This window comes from Psittacula echo, assembly GCF_963264785.1.
Source record: "Psittacula echo genome assembly, chromosome: 6".
NCBI classification, from domain to species: domain Eukaryota; kingdom Metazoa; phylum Chordata; class Aves; order Psittaciformes; family Psittacidae; genus Psittacula; species Psittacula echo.
Window position 1 is genome coordinate 20,079,205 of NC_137743.1, and position 17,016 is coordinate 20,096,220.

Below are 17,016 nucleotides of genomic sequence, written 5' to 3' on the forward strand. Positions count from 1 at the left end.
ATTTAATGTCAAAAGTCAGCATGTGATTAAAGGTCTACAGACTTATTTATAGGCAAAAATTATTCTGGAATATGATATAGCTGCTGTACCTTTTGAAGTAGAAGAGCTCTTTCAGAACAATACTTTTATTCCATAAAGCATTATCTGATTTTTTTGTTTGTTTAGCTTTACCTGTGTAAGGTCAATTCCTTTCACATCTTCAAAGAATATCTGAAACAATTCCTGGCTAGTGATTATTGCATAGTCAAACGTTTACCATTAAATAGCTTATAGATACAAAATATTTTTAAAAGCATGTATTTTAGCCTTCTCCATTTCCAAGTATTCAGTGTCAGGGTTGATAGTTGTTATTTTATCCGTGTGTAATTTCAAAAATCACTTCTGTGGAACGGTTGTGTTTTTGTAACTTGTTTTCTTACCCAAGTAAAAAAGGGATAAAGAACAACAAACATAGACTAATTTAGGAATTAAGTTGGGAGGAAAAAAAAAATCATTAATCCTATTAAGGAAAGACATTTCAGCATGAAACAGAGAGTATAATTTTAATAAATAAATAAAGTAATATACCGAAAGGAAAATTTCTTTCATGTGAAGATGCTAAAAGCTGAGCACCATGCTACTCCAAAAATGTCATGCTAATGGAGATTGGAGTGACCCGCTACCCACACAGCTGAACAGACAAATGCAGTTAAAGAGATATCTAGAGGGCTAAATAGCAAAAAATCTTGGATTGTCTAAAAGCAGTTATAAGAACTGTGTACACTGGTTAGGTAAAACATGCTGCTCTGGTATTTTAACAGCAGAAGTTAAAACTTACCATAGCTGTTCCTCCTGGATTCAAACCATATTAGTGAGGGGGATGGTGGGAGTAAAGAAAAAACCCTCTTGCGTATTTTTTGAAACGTTTCCCACCCTCCACCCAGCCCATCTTCCTCGTATATTCTTCCAACTGTTCATTTTCCTGTGTTCATCCATTTGGTGAACACTTGAGGTTTGCATAGTCAACCCATTCATCGCTGGTGTAAGAACTAAATTCAGATCCAGAGAAAAGAGATTCTGCTGAAGGTTGTAGGCCTTTGTCTCTTCCAAACAATGATGACCCACCACAAAAGAAATGTTAGCAAGATGCTGAATGGATAGACTGATAGAAATGGTGATTTTAGATGGAGAAGTGTACTTTTAAATCTATAACTTCAAACCATGACTCAACTTCTTCTCAAAGGGCTACACCATGTGGAGATTTGAGTCTATTACAGCTAATAAATGTTACCCTCTCATGTAAAGATGCAGAGAATTGAGCTTTTATATCTGTAAATTTTGACTTCAGATAGTAGTCATTTATAGACAGTTGTACTCAAGTCACCAGGTCAACTTTGCTTTTGATTCCAAGATTGCTAAACTTTCCTTATTTTGACTACCAGAAAATAGTATAATTCTCTGCCTTCCAAGTGGCTACAATGAAAGGACAAGACTTTCAGAAATTTTCATTGTTCATAAAATCCTGCAGCACTTTCTTCTTTGAGCCATCTTTTTCTTTGAGCTTTCTTTGGGCTTCTTTCGAGTCATAAGGACTAAGAAGTTTCTGGTTCTTTGCCGTTTACAACAATGCAGCTCCACTTACATGGACAGGCCGATGCTGTTCCTCAAGGACCTAGCCTTCTGATACTAGCTTTCATCAGAGCCAAAAAGTGTGTTTCATTATATGGGTATGACTGAAACACAGAACATTAGCCTTTCTCCAGTTTCTGTGTGCTTATTGATAGTGCTGTAAGGAAAGGACAATTGGAGGTGAGTTTCGTTCCTGAAAAGGGATAGCCTGTTGCACAGGTTTTAGTTGATTTTCATGACGAATGATCTTGTGGGATTCAGTTTTGGCTGAACTCCAGATACATTTTGAGATGTGCTTTTCAAAAATTATGGAGATTGGTGATGGCAATGATTTTAGTAGCCATCAGAACAGACCTTTGTATCTTGATTCCTCAGTTAAAGTTGTGCATGAAGTGAATTTGATTATACTGATCATAGAATCATAGAATGGTTAGGGTGGGAAAGGACCTTAAGATCATGTAGTTCCAACCCCCCTGCCTGGGCAGGGACACCGCACACTAAACTGTGCCACCCAAGGCTCTGTTCAACCCCACCTTGAACACTGCCAGGGATGGAGCATTCACAACTTCCGTGGGCAGCCCATTCCAGTGCCTGTTAGCCTGCAATTGAATTGGAGCCTTTTTCCTCATCTACCAATTAACTCAGTTTGATAGTGGATGAATACTGCCAGGACCCATAATGCCCCATCACTACTATGGAAATAAACATCTCTTCAGAGAGGGAGAATGTTTTGCATTTGCTGAGTCTGAGCAGATACACAAAATCTGTTCAGTAAACAATGACACTGCTGTGAAACAGTGTGAAAATGAGAGGGAAATCCTCATAACAGCCTTGGTGGGAAGGGATGGAATTTTCTAATAGACTTCAAAATGTTACACATTGAGATCTATCACCAAAAAAAACCCTACATGTAATGATATACCATACTTTCTTAGGGATGAAGATATCTAGGCAGGCATCACATAACTAGAAAAAGCAGTGTGAAAGTTACTGTTATGGAATGTATCCTTCAGGGGAGAGCTGTCACAGGAAGCAGTAATTTAAGCAATTAGTTTGACAAAACAGTCTTGGAGAAAAAAAGTAACCTGGATAATGTTCTTCCAAAAGTGTGACACTTTTCTCCAACATAAAATCATTTTATTCTTAAAAGAAGAAACTAGGTAGATTAATAATAAAATTCATAGGGTAATACCTGACTTTTATTCTTTTGCAAATTGGTGTGATTCCCATGTCAAATCTAGTAATAACAGTTTAAGCAGTTTTCTCTGTTGAGGGGAGGAGGTGTTGAGGCATAGCCATATTTCAGTGGTTCAGCAAAGAAGGACAAGTCTCTTGTGCTGGTGATGGCTGTGCTTTCTCAAATAATACATAAAGACTATAGAATCATAGAATAGTTAGGGTTGGAAAGGACCTTAAGATCATCAAGTTCTAACCCTCCTGCCATGGGCAGGGAAACCAAGATTAGATTAAATGACTGAAAGATTAGATGTGAAAAGACTCCATAACAGCTTTTTCCAAATTTGGCTTACTATGGCCAAAAAACCATACAGAAAATTAGGAAGGTCTTAAAGTTAGGCATAGTCACTGAGATGGTTTAAAATGTGGAGTAATCTACCCGTTTGATCTTTTAGGAGAGGAAAGATCTGGACGGGTTGCCCAGAGAGGTTGTGAATGCTCCATCCTTGGCGGTGTTCAAGGCCAGGCTGGATGAGGCCTTGGGTGGCATGGTTTAGTGTGAGGTGTCCCTGCCCATGGCAGGGGGGTTGGAACTAGATGATCTTAAGGTCCTTTCCAACCCTAACTATTCTATGATTCTATGATTCTCCTACTATAAACCTTCAGGTGACTTTGTATGTGGTAATATACTGCCTGCTGCATTGGTTCCCCCATCTGACAGATGCAGCATTACAAGGAAAGCAGGAAATCTTCCAAGTCCTTTGGAAATGCTTTGGGAAATTATAGCACAGTACAAGCAAGTTCTGATTGGAAAAAAAAAAGGTAATATGGCATCTTGTTGTTTAGACCATTAATTCATCAACTGTAGTTTACACAAAACTATCATATAAAATTGCTGAGAGACCAGTTTTTGAAGGGCTTGTGTAAGGCACATGTCTTGGAGTCAGGATGTGCTGACGAGTCTGCACTTGGGAGTTCATCTCCTCTGGGAGAGGTATTTATATATTAGAAATATGGTAAAAACACTCTCTGCAACTTAGGGCCATTTATAATTTCCCTGTTCCAACATTCAAGCTAAATGCTGAATATACACTTACTAACTCAGTGGCTCTCTTCATCTACCCAGCTCTCAAGGGATTGCTATTCTAGGCTCTGGGGTGATGTCAACACTCCTTCACATGATATCGCTGATGTGGTACAGTCCTGTTCCTTCAGCTGAGACTCAGAAGATGAAGCTTTCATTATTAATTCTGAACTTTTGTTGGCAACATTGGTTTTTGCTGCCTTTACTATCATTAAAACTAGAGAAGTTTGACATCTTTCATACAAGGGCCATTCCTTTTTTTTAAATGCGTCTAAAGCAGCTGCTATGAAGCGAGTGAAATACCTTGTGTTCTTGCTCTCTGCCTGCAAAAAAAAACTGGTTTTGACTGTGGTGCATCATCGTTGGGTTCAGGGAGCAGAAACTATTCTTCCCCATGTTGAGTCACTAAACCAGGAACTAGAGAAACTGCACAGAGAGCATATGGTGAAGGTTCAGGGGGCAGAAACTATTCTTCCCCGTGTTGAGTCACTAAACTAGGAACTAGAGAACCGGCACAAAGAGCATACAGTGAAGGATGAGGCAGCTGTGTTGAGAAAGCAGCAACTTCCAGCTTCCTCTATCTACTAGTTTCTTACTGTATGTGCTAAACATGAAATGAATGGGAGAAGGGAGAGTATATTCTGAGCTGAGCTCTTCATTTCTGAATGGCAGGGTTGGACTTGCATTTAAAGCCAAACTTGCTAAGGTTCTGAAATGCACAAGAATGCTAACAAGTAGATTAGATTTTGCCCTACCCACTAATGATACTATGCAAGAACCATGCTTTTTTAATATTGCTGTTCTGTATTAGTTAAAAATGGCATGAAAGATGATGTGGCAGGCTACATAATAAATCCCATTGTTCTTACCCATAAGGTATACCTGAAAACCAGATGACTTTTAATGCTTCAGGCCTTTCAAGCTGTTTATCCAGTCATTTGAGAGACGGAAAAGCAACACCAATGCTGAACTCTTTAGAGAATCCACCTAAAATTTTGAGTCGTTAACTATCTATCATAGATCCCTACAGATTCCCTGGTTTTCCTGGGCTCCCAAAGCCACACTGCTCACAACATGTAAGTTGAGAGAACCTAATTTTGTTGTAGAGAACAGGGAGGTTGAAGCCTTGCACTAATTGCAAACCAGTACATAGTATCATCAGTGGAGCTATGACCAACTCCTGCATAAGGCTTACATAAGTGGTGAGTCATACAGCCTTACGAAAGCACAGGGAGCAAGGCTTTCATTATGTTGTTTGCCTAATCAGAAATATGAAAATAAAAGAACACAGCACTCAGTGGGTTACGTTTGGCTAACTGTACACTGGAATTTCTGCAGTCGCACCACTGTGATTGAGGCATTTCGTTGTTTGTGGTCCCAGCTTATATTAAACAGAGAGGGCTTTTTTCATAAATCTTTGCCTCTAGGGCAGAGTAAAGGTTCTTTGGGAACCCTAGCTATGTGTTTCCAGACATTAATGTCTGGAAGCAGCACCAGGAGAGTAGAAATGGAGGTATGTGCCTAGCGGGGATACTAGGAGTAAATGAAGAGGCCCAAGAGCAGGGTAGGGTTTGTGAGGATAACCATGTGAAGAAGCAGTGGAGTGGAAGAAAGCTTTTAGAATGACTGAAAAACAGTCTAGTGATGATTTCTCATATATCACTAGTCTCTTTGAATGCTCTCAGGCAGGTAGTTGGATGGATATTGCTTTATCCAGCACTGCTGTTAGCCATGAGCTGTGACACCTACAGCCCTTAGAAGACAGCTGGAGAGTTTTGAGGATCAAAGTTGGCTGTAGCTTTATGTGCGCTTTATGCTGCTCTGATTAACCCATGACTGCTTCTCATTTTCCTCCATCTGTGCTCTGCACCTCATATGGCAAACTGGATCAACAACTTGCCTCTTGCTGAAAAAAAACATAGCAATAATACCTATGCTTTTCTTTTTCTTTTCCTAAGCATGTGGCTACAGTAGCTGAAGGCTGGAATGAGTGACAGGAAGAGGGAGTCTGGAGCTGAAGAGCTGCATGGCTGAATGGGAACTTCAGTTTGGAGTAGCAGAAGGTGAGGAATCCCTGCATAACAGGTGTTTGAACAATCCAGGTTAAACCTCTTATTTCTTCAGATGGCTAATTTGGGAGCCTGTGGAGCTGTAGCCTCTCTGTCACTATCTCATTCCTCAATGGGCCCACATGCTTGCTCAATGCAAGTACTCCTGTCGAACACAGTATGCCTAAACAAGAGGATATTTCTGCCTGCCCTATAACCTACCTCTCTTTGATTTCCTGCCTGGAAAGGGAACACAGGGCCGTGTGGCACAAACAGAAAAGGTACTGCTGCATGAAGAATTACAGAATGTGCTTCTCACTAAGTTGTCAGTCTGTGAAAAGGACTAGTATGCAGGTGCTTGGATTTTGGGATTGGGGGGGGGGGGGGCGTTGGGTTGGGGCTTTTCTGGGAAGAACGCCCTTCATAAACCAAAATGGATAAAAAAAAGTTATTGAAAGCTGGTTCAGTTAAGCCTTAAGATAGCTTTCAGAATGCCTCCCCGCATCGCTAATCCCTTCACAGCTTGGCTGCTCTGGCTCCACTGCAGTAGCAGAAACCCAGACCCTGTCCCTAAGCCCTGACCGTGGGCAGCTGAAGGGCAGGGGGTAGAATCCGGGGTAACGGCAGGCTCCGTCCCGCCAAGCACCGGGGGGATGCTGCAAGCTGTGAACCTGGAAGGTACGGAGGCTCCCGCTCCTTTTCAAGTCTACGCTTTACTGTTGTGGCAATGGGAGGAAGCAGCACCTGCGATTATCAATGCCCAAATCAAAGCCTTTTAAAACAAAGCGAATTTAAAGAATGAGGCTGTCGCAGGTGCGGTTTTCTTTGCGGACACTTGGATTCCCGTCAAACCTAGAGCTATTCCCTCGAGCCCGGCCTGCGGCCCTCTGATGTTAACGACCCAGCGGAGAAGCTCCATTGAGGCTTTAAGGGGCATTGATGGCCCGGGAAAGGCGCGGCCGCCCCCCCTCGGGGCAGCGGCCTTAGGGTTGAGAACCCTTCCCAGCTCTCCGCGCTCTTGCCTGGCCGCCCCCAGCCTCGGCGGGCCGGGGCCCGCGAAAGGGCCGCTGTCTACCTCAGGGCGGTCACAGGCGCGGCGGCCTCCCTGAGCCATGGCAGGCCTGGAGCTGGCCCTGGCCCTGGCCGGGCTGCTGAGCCTGCCGGCGGCCAGCGGCCTGCCCTTGCGCCCCGGCCCGCGGGACGAGGTTCTGGCGGCGGCCTTGCAGAGGCTGCGGGAGGTCTTCGATATCGAGGAGCTGCCGCCCGACGTCCTTCCCCGCAAGAAGCCGCCCCAGTTCATGGTCGATCTCTTCAACAAGGTGGCCGACGCCAACGGCATCACCCGCGCTCCGGGGCTGCTGGAGAGCGACGTGGTGCGCAGCTTCGAAGACCGAGGTGGGCCGGGGGCCCGGCGGGGGCGGTGGGGCCGAACCGGCAGGGCAGCTCCCCGCAGCTACGGCGTTCCCTGGACGGGGAGCGGCCGCCGTGCCCGCTGACTGGGTCCCGCTGGAGGTTGGAGCTGACCGGCCGCTGCTGTGGAAAACGCGGGGCACAGCTTGAATGCGGAGTCTTGCGTGCTTCCTAAAGAGGGCTCTTTTCCAGTTCACGTAGACCAGTACCGCTTCTACTTCGACATCAGCCCGATGGAGAAGGGTGAGCAGATGCTGAAAGCCGAGTTCAGAGTCTTCAAGCTGAAGAGGACACATGTGTCTATGAGGTCCGATGTGAAACACTTCTGCAAAGTAAGTGGGAAATAATCTGTCAGCTACACTCACTTGTGCTTTCTTTGTTAATGATACTGGAAGTGGGGAGTGCAACCACATAAACTTGCTTTATTTGTTTTTGGCTTTGGCTGCATGCATATATGTATGTCCTTTGCCACTATGGCAGTGAGCTCTCCCTAAAGATACCTGTGTCGGACTTACCTGAAACCACATCGTGCTTTTCTGGGATTTGGGATTCGAATCGAAATTTTTCTGCTTGAGTTGTTTAAAAAGTAGTAATAGCATTCAGGGATTCATAGGAAAACAGGGCAGGAGAGGACTCCCACCTTGAGCGTATCTGTTTCTTTGGCAAAAGGCAGGCAGGATTGGACATTTCACAAACCTAAAGACAAAGACATGAAGGAAGAGAAGACTTTCATGGTATCAGGTGTTCAGAATAGGATATTTTTCTATAGTATCAAACAGTCCAGTATCCTGCCTCTGAACACAGCTAGAAGTAGATGTACCTAACAATACTTTTTGCCTGGTTTAGAATGGTAGTATAATTTTACAGCTGTGATTTGGCGGAAATGTGCATAATCTTCGTCCTCCTTCGTTTGCTGGAAGAATAATTGGTTTTATTTCTTGCTTTGTTGTATTGCTCCCATCAAGGTGGAAGTGTATGAGCTCTTGGAGAGTGGACGCAAACCACAAAAAAAACATCTCGTTGCTTCAAGATTATTGTCCCTGTACACAGAAGGCTGGGAAGTATTCAACGTCACGCAGACAGTAAGCAGAGAATTCTGACTTAATTCTAAATTTCTTAAGATGACAGTCAGCTCTTAACTCTAGCATTGTGCTGGGTTTTGTGGTCCATCTGAACTGAAGGACAGCAGCAGAGGAAGAAGCTTTCTCTCTACACTTAAAAATACACCTGATGCTACCTGAATTAAAGAAGTGTTTATATGCTGCTAGTTGCATGGGCATGATGGGAACTGAGTAACCCAAACCTAGTAGATTGGAGAGACATCAGGCCAAGTATGTCATTGTGATTACAACATGTTAGTGCTTTGGCTGCCAAAGTAGATGACACTGATTGTGTACTAAGAGTAGGTTTTCATTTTCCTTTTATTCTGGTGACATTACTACAGAGCAGAGTGCTTTAGTGTTGTATTTCTAGAATTTATAACGGTTGGGTTGTTTTTCATTTAACTTCCTCCTCTGTGGACTTCTTTATTTTTTAGGTTCAAGATCTGTTTTGTAGATATCCTTAAACTGTAACAGTGTGTGAATGTCTTTCTATAGCAAAAATCCAAATGTTGTTTAAAACATGTGGTTTCTTGAGTTGAAAACTGTACTCTTGGACAGTATTTTTTTGTTGTCTAAGCTTTACGATCAGAATCAGCAGCATGCTTGGATGATCGGTTGAGTTGCATCTTAAGTCATGATAGCCCTGCTTGAAAATGGCCTGGCCTTATCTATTAGTCTGTAATTATAACAACTGGAGAAAATAAATTTGCTTGATGGTGAGTTAATTTCTTCAAATGCCATGTTTGTTAGATTTAAATGAGTTTTAATGGTATGGAAAGTCTGGAGAGTTCATATTCTGTTATTAAGATTGCTATGAAAAATACACTCCCGGTTAAAGTCAGAGAAGATTTATTTTAATGTTAATTTTAACTCCTAGACTCATCTATTACACTAGTAAATTCTCAGAAATTAATTATCTTCCTGTAAATGTAGCTTTGGGGAATGCATTTGGTATTTTGTATTTTTAGTCGTTGAATTACTGGTTAAAATATTAAACTCACTTGAGTCTCAGCTCTACATTTACCTCTCTTCTGTCATAATATATGTTCTTACACTCTCATAGCTTGTTGCTTGTTCCCTTTTCCTAATATAATCATTGTTTAATTGTAATGCTGTAATAAGAATATTGAAACAATGTTTTTTCATTTCCCTGTCATTGGCAGGTTTCCAAGTGGGTTGGAAACAGCAGCTCCAACCATGGCTTTTTGATAACTGCAACACATGTATTCAACAATAGAATTGAGCACAACCTGGTTAAGTTTGCTAAGAGCCAGGGCACTTTGCAGGAGAGTAGAAACGCTCTCCTTGTCCTCTTCACCAACAGTAACAAACGGAGGTCTCCCAGCTTCATACCCTCTGCCACAAGTAAGTTCACACAGGAGCAGTGGTCTATTTTAGAGCATGAACTCCCTGTTTATCTTCAGGTCCCTTCTGCTGCCTCAGGTATACATAATCTCAGTCTTGAACAGGTTTGAAGTTCGGCTTTGTCACTGCTCAGTTTGATTTGACAGTTCTTGCTAGTAGGTAACCCAGCATCTTAAGTTGCCTTTCCCCTCAGTCAAACTGTTTTTGCAGGAAATACTCTTAAAGCTTACGGAAAAGCTGGTTAATTTTGTTTGAGAATGGGTGTGAATTCTACTTTTTTAGATTACTATTTATATTACTCTTGCGGTGGTGAAGTTTGTGTGAAAGTTGTTTACATTTATGCTAAAAAATCTCAGTGACCTGGAAAACTTTGTGAAAATGCTGGTAAAGCAACTGTAAGTAGAGTCATTAAGTGCAGTGTTCAAGACTGGAAGAGGTTGTTAAATAAGCAATTTAAACCTCTCTGGTTTTGGCTTGGTTTTTAAGCACCTATTTCACTTCAATGACTATTTAACATTGTGACTAAAGGCTGCTTTCATCGCAGGCAACACCCTCATCCCTTAAATTACAAAACACAGTGTCTTACCTACCCCACTGGTCTTCCAGTAGAACCAACTAAGGTTTAGTTTTGGAGCCTGATAAATGCAAAGAGCAAAAGCTGGGAGGAGGCACAAAAATTATTCTGTTTTGGGTTTGCAGGGTTTTCTGGTAAACAATTGCATCTGCATATTAGAAACTAGGTAGGACTAGTATTAAGTAGGTGGTGAAATTGATTAAAACCAAAGATGAGGCTGGCCTGTTTATTTTTGCTTTCCAAAGAAATTTTTTATAGTGAAGTCCTAGATCGCAGCATAATGAGCATCAACCTCTGTATGGGATACTGTGTCAGGACTGAGAAATTGATACTCACTTCTCAATGAAGAAACTCCCTAGACCTGCCTGTTGTTTGTGATCAGTGAATCTGTGCAGATTGTTCTTCTACCAGCCTGTACATCAGTGGTTTTTAGGATTTTGAGGTATCCACACACATTTAACAAGGCTTTCTAGAAGATACCCTAAGAAAGCAAACCTATTGTCACTAAGCTTCATTCTCTAGCAAAGTTCCATAAACCTGGTGGTAGTTCTTTTCAGATCCAAAAATCGGAGGGAAAAAAACAACAACAAAAAAAAGCCAACCAAAAAAAACCCCTCAAAACAAGAAAACCCACCAAAAACCTTTAGAGAAACACACACTGTTTTGCAAGTGTATGGGTGGAGTTCCTGGGAGGAGAATACTGGGGAGAGAAAAAGGCTATGTTCTCCACCCTCTTTTAACACTGCTCAGTGTGATATGTGTTGTAGGTGTGGTGTTATAAAGACCATTAATACGATTATTTGCCAGATTCAGCCCTGAAAAGGGCCATGTGGAGTTCACAGAATGTGTTTAGCATATCACAGAGCTTTTTCTTTATATTTCTGTTAAGTTGAGGTCTTTCAGGCCACCACCAAGAGAAACACAACATTTGGCAAGTTTTGAACTATGGCTGAAATGGCAATTGAATACACATCCCTTTTGGGACTTTCACAGTTTAAGTGTCATTTTAAAATCTACTTTGAAGACTTTGATGTAGATTTACAGAGTAGACTTTCATGCAGAACACTGGAAATTAAGGAAAATTAATTAGGAAGGTAGTTCATTTTGCGAAAGTTTAACACACAACTTCCTTTCAGAACTGGAGATGAAGCCTGCCAAAAATGATGCTTCACACGTGCCTGGTGAAACTCAGATCACTGAAAGCAGAAGTGCAGGAGTGAGTAGGAGACCTCGAGCTGCTGAAATCCCTTCTGCCAAAAGCCAGGTAACAGCGTGTCATCGAAGGGAACTCTACGTTGACTTCCATGCTATTGGCTGGTCAGGATGGATTATTTACCCAAGTGGATACAATGCATTTTATTGCAGAGGATCCTGTCTCTTCCCCTTGGGGGAAAGTCTAAATGCAACAAACCATGCTACAGTTCAGTCCATAGTCCATACACTTAAACTGTCTCAAGAGATCGGCACACCCTGCTGTGTGCCAGATGAATTGAAGTCCCTCAATCTCCTCTACTTTGATGACAAAGAGAATGTGGTCCTTAAAAATTATAAAGACATGGTGGCAACAAGGTGTGGTTGTCATTAGCAGGACCTTTTTTTGTCTGCATTTGTGCACTTGAATTGAGTTCCTCATTTGCCACTGAAGATATGAAAGGAGATGGCATTTCAGTTCACAGGGCAGAAGACCCAGAAACTCAGCTGTGCTTCAAGTCCTTCTCCCTTCACCATGGCTATATGGAAAGATGTTCAAGGCTGGCTTTCAAAGAGCTGTGGGCTTTTGGGGGGTATGCTGACTTGCATGGAGTACACCAGGGGAAACCGTTACAAAGTGGAATTTGTTATTTGAAATAGTTCAAACACATTATGTTGACCATTCAAATTAAGGGATTTTTCTGTATACTGAGGCTCAGAATTTCCTATGATTTAACAGGCAGGTATCCTGCTTCAATCCACAATGGGGTGCAGGCCTTTTAGTAACACAACCTTACTCGGTTCTGACTGCATGATCCAGTGGCAATGTACCTGCCTAAGTAGAGCTTTCAGGATAAGTGTTTGCCCAGAGCTAGTCTGAGAGAACTCTACCATCTGCAGCTCATGCATTACTGAGAAGTGTAGTTCTTTCCCCTGTTCTTTACGCACATCTGCCAAATGCAGAGACCTCCTTGTAAGTCTCCCTGGCACTTGCTAGCCAATCTGAGGGAACACATAGGTCAGTATTTGTCTGGAAATTGGCAAACTTGTCTTCTGACTCGCGGCCATACTGGTACAAAACATACATATGATGAAGGATCAGGCAGTCTCCCTTTTTGTAAAATACTTGTCTTCCACCATGATCTGCTGTGTGGCAGCAGAGGTTGCCTTTGAGCATTTATAACAGTGGCTGTACAATGGCATCATAAGCTTGGATCAGAATCCTGGTAGTTCAGCAGATAAAAAGAAGCTTTGAGGTCCATGAGAACATGCTGGGTGCTGGCCTGGCCCCATATCTGAGGCAATTTTAATGGAAGGTACTCACTGATACTCTTCCATTCTTCCTTGAAGAATAGGACATAGATGCAGAAGGGATCCCCTAAGTTCTTTCAGCCTTGTTACAACTTAATGCAGGTAACAAGCTCATTGCAGTTCCTCAATCAACTCGTTGAGTTGAAATGTAAGCCTACTTAGGTTTCTTGTCTACATTAATCCTTGAAGAAGGAGGCTGACTTCTCACAGAACGTGACATTTCCTGTGCGTAAAAACTTCATGGGGAATTTTTTTACTCCAATGAAATTTAAAAGAAAAAGGTATATATGTAAATGTTTTTCTCTCTGTAAATACTGATGTCTGTAATTTTATTTAAAACAAACACTTGTATATTAACTTAATCTGTAATATAAAATGTTAATATGCAAATAAATGTAATGTGACATTGGTCTGGGGTTTTGCTCTATATTTGATCCTCTTTCCTAGAGACATGAATCAGATACTCTCCCAGATGAGAGGACATTCGTGATGGCTTCGGTGGACACTGTATCAAGTCTTCTGACTCCGTGTCAGGGAGTATAATAGATAAGCAGAATAATTTTGTTTCCCTTCAGGGATGATCCAGTAATTATTCCTGAAAAGAAACTCACATTGAAGCTTCTTGTAACTCTCACTTGAGTTAGGCATAGAGATTAAAGCCCTTCATTGTTGGTCTTTTGTAGTGCTTGTAACAAAGCCCACCTCATGGAGGTCCTGAACTTAAAGTACCTGGTGTGGTGTCCTGGGTTCAGCAGTAGCAGTCATTTTTCTCCTCCTTAGTAGCTGGTGCAGTGCTGTGGTTTTGACTTTCAGCCTGGGAACAGTGCTGATAACACCGATGTTTTTAGTTGTTGCTCAGTAATGTTTACTCTGACCAAGGACTTTCTGAGTCTCATTCTCTGCCAGGGAGAAGGGGAAGCCAGGAGGAAGCAGAGACAGAACACCTGACCCAAACTAACTAAAGAGGTATTCCATACCACAGCACGTCATGCCCAGGATGTAGAACTGGGGGCAGTTACCCAGAAGGGCTAGATCACTGCTTGGTCGGGCGGGGTATCGATTGGCGGGTGGTGAGCGGTTGTATTCTCTTCCCTTGTTATTTCCCTTATCATTATTATTATTGGTGGTAGCAGCAGTGGTTTGTGTTATACCTTAGTTACTGGACTGTTCTTATCTCAACCCGTGGGAGTTACATTCTTTCAATTCTCCTCCCCATCCCTCCGGGAGTGGAGGGGGGGGGAAGGGGGGGGAGTGAGAGAGAGACTGCGTGGTTCTGATTTACAGCTGGGCTTAAACCACAACATATGGTTTAAATTTCCTTGATGTGTAAAGTCTTATTTTCATGTATGTTGTAATATCTTGGGATGCTTTCATTAAAATTTCACTAAGTTAGAAAGTGAGGACAAACAAAATACTGTTATTCATGGGTAAAATATATGGATGGGAAGGCTGTGCCCCATATGTGTAGGCCAGGCATGTGCTCATCAGAACTACAGCCTGGAATAAGTGTAATAAAGAAGGCTGAGCAAGACAAGGATTTAGAAAGCAAGGATAGTATGCATGGGTCAGTGTGCAGAGGAGGGTTTTCTCCTGCCTAGTTGTTTTCTCTAGAAGGCTGCAGAGGCTGTTATAAGGATCAGCGGAGCTGTGGCACTCTGATATCAGAACAGCTCCAAGAGAAGATCTTGCTGCTGGGAGCAGCAGTTAAGGCAAAGGACTTGTTAGTCATTTGCAGCTGGATTCCCCCAGGTCAGGGAAACAGACTGTGATGGGGCTCCTGTATTTCCATCCAGTAGATCATGTGTTGAACTGGTGGTGTGTGAGCTGTACGGTGCAGGGACTCCAGTACAACTGAATGTTTCAAACCTGTTGTATATGCTCAGCATGGCAGAAAAAAAGTGTTTGTTCTTTCTGCAGAACAGCCCATCATCACCGTGCTGACCACACTGCCTCGTGTTCAGTGTTCTCTGCCTATGTAAAATGCTTGGTGGGGGTGGATGGTATTTTGATCTTGGTATATGGTCACTCTGGTAAAGGGGCATATAAATGCGGTAGCCAGGTGGTGATAGCTGTTGCATCAGCTGCACATAGTCACTGGACTCAGTGCCATTGGCAAAAGGGACCTTGGAAAGTATAAAGGGTTATTATAATCTCACTTTTCTGGTTTCTCAGGCTGCTCTTCTGCATTTTTCCCTTTTCACGGCAGAAGTATCTGTGGGGTTTTTTAAGTTTATAGGAACCACACATTGGGAGTGAGAAAATGTATCTACAGTGAGAGACCAGACAAGGTAATTTCTGATTAGTGACTTCAGCTGATTTATTTATGGTTCCTTTATTAGGGCCCCAAAGAACTGAAGTTTTCACTGCCAAACAACGCTGGGAGAAGGACTGTATTTGGAACAGACTGGCTGAGGCAGGTTCTGCATCCAACATGCTCCAGTCTTCAGTCCATGACATGACAAATGCTTCACCATCAGCTGTGTATCAGCTGCATCCTTTGCTGCTCAACTCAGAGAATTGTCCTTTTTTCCAGGATATCTTAATGAGATTCTTCTTGTTTCAGATGCCAGGAAAAAAAAGGATTTTTTTTTAATTCAAAAGCAAGTGTGATTAATAAATAAATGATGGGCACACTGAATATTAGCTCACACAGTGCTGTCCTACAGTAGGTGAAATGTGCATAGTCAAGCTAGGAGCACTCAGTAGTTTTGCACACATTAAATTATTTTTTTCTGCACCAGTCAACATAGTCTCATTATGCCCCATTAAACCCTGATAATTAAAACAAAATATATTGGAATTGTTTATCCTGGACTTTGTAAGGAAATGAGGTTCATAATAATGCCAAGGGAAAAAATTTACACTACACTAGAACTTGTAATTAGAGTAACAATTAAGCACAAGTATGCTCCTCTCTTTTTTTCCGTTCTTTCTTTGGGTTTTTAGTTTTGTTGGGTTTCTTTTTTTTTTAGAATAAAGGTACATTTTCTTGTTATTCATAAGCTGAAATAAGTAAGAAATCCAAAATAAGAAATGCTACACTTTGGAGTCTTGATTTAATGAGAACGTCATAAGCTCAGGTGACATATCAAAAAGCGACAGCTAGGGGTTTGGAGGGAATAGTTATTCTTCAACATGGGCAGTTTGGAAAATGATTGGAGACTCAGACTGTGCATTGTTGTATTGTGTTGCATTGCAACAAGAGCAAGAGGAAGCAAACCACAGTACCAAGACCAATGAGGAGCACACCTGCCCCTGAAGAGTTCTCCTTCTAAAGCACAGTGAAAACAAAAGTGAATGACTGCAGAATGTGTATGCAGGATGCTACCAAGAGCACCGACACCCCAGAGCCTGAAATTTGGAAGTATGCAGAGGAAGAGTCCCACTTGAAAGGACAGAGAGCTTTGCAGCATCTCTCCCCTGTTTCCAGCTCCAAGTTCCAATGAGAGTACTGCTATAGTAGGCATCATGCTGTCTGAGCCAGCTCAGCTGGTGGCTGGAAGCAGAGCGCCCTATTATTCACAGTGGTGCATCTGTACAGCACTCAGTCTGCAACTCAAGGTCTGCCAACTTGGATCCCTCAACTTGGACAGCTCATGCATCTCTGCATCCCCTCCATAGCATGTGATCAATGTAATTCTCTGGTAAATAACACATCTTGCCTTTTATACCCACAGGCACATGGAAAACAGGATTTCAGAGGCAGAAAAACTCAGAGAATGCCTAGGAAGAGAATCCAAACCTATGGTAAGGTTATGAATAACCCCATGATAAAGAGTTTGGCCCAGGTTTGGGACTAAAGAGATCCAGGTGTGTGCAGTCACACTCATTATTGTGTAAGGTGAAGAGAGTGTTAAACCTGGCCTCAATAGTGCTGCAGTGGGATGGTAGTTGGGTCTGAGTATGCTGTGTGGAGAGCTACTGGTAAAGAGCACAAGTCTACAATAGATCAGACTTCCATGGAATGTTTAAAGGATTTCTGTGGGGTTCTTGTCACAAGGTATAGATGACAGGAAGGTGCTGCTTGGCAGTGAAGCAGGGGAGGGATATGCTGGGAGTGTCCTTAGGCAGGTAAAGCAGAAGGGATGGGCTTGGAGAAATTGGTCTGGGATGGTTTCCTCTGAGGTGGGAGATAACTTAAATGTG

At 42.4% G+C, this 17,016-nt stretch overlaps 1 protein-coding gene across 1 annotated transcript; it reads left to right on the forward strand.

Moving 5' to 3' along the window:
• Positions 1-7,241: 7,241 nt before the first annotated feature.
• Positions 7,242-11,953, forward strand: LOC308223123 (bone morphogenetic protein 7-like; the record flags this gene model as incomplete). Its single annotated transcript, XM_080621777.1, has 5 exons — positions 7,242-7,311; positions 7,519-7,658; positions 8,292-8,408; positions 9,593-9,794; positions 11,505-11,953. The coding sequence occupies exons 2-5, from the start codon at positions 7,560-7,562 to the stop codon at positions 11,951-11,953; spliced, it is 867 nt and encodes a 288-aa protein (XP_080477903.1). The 5' UTR covers positions 7,242-7,311; positions 7,519-7,559.
• Positions 11,954-17,016: the final 5,063 nt, after the last annotated feature.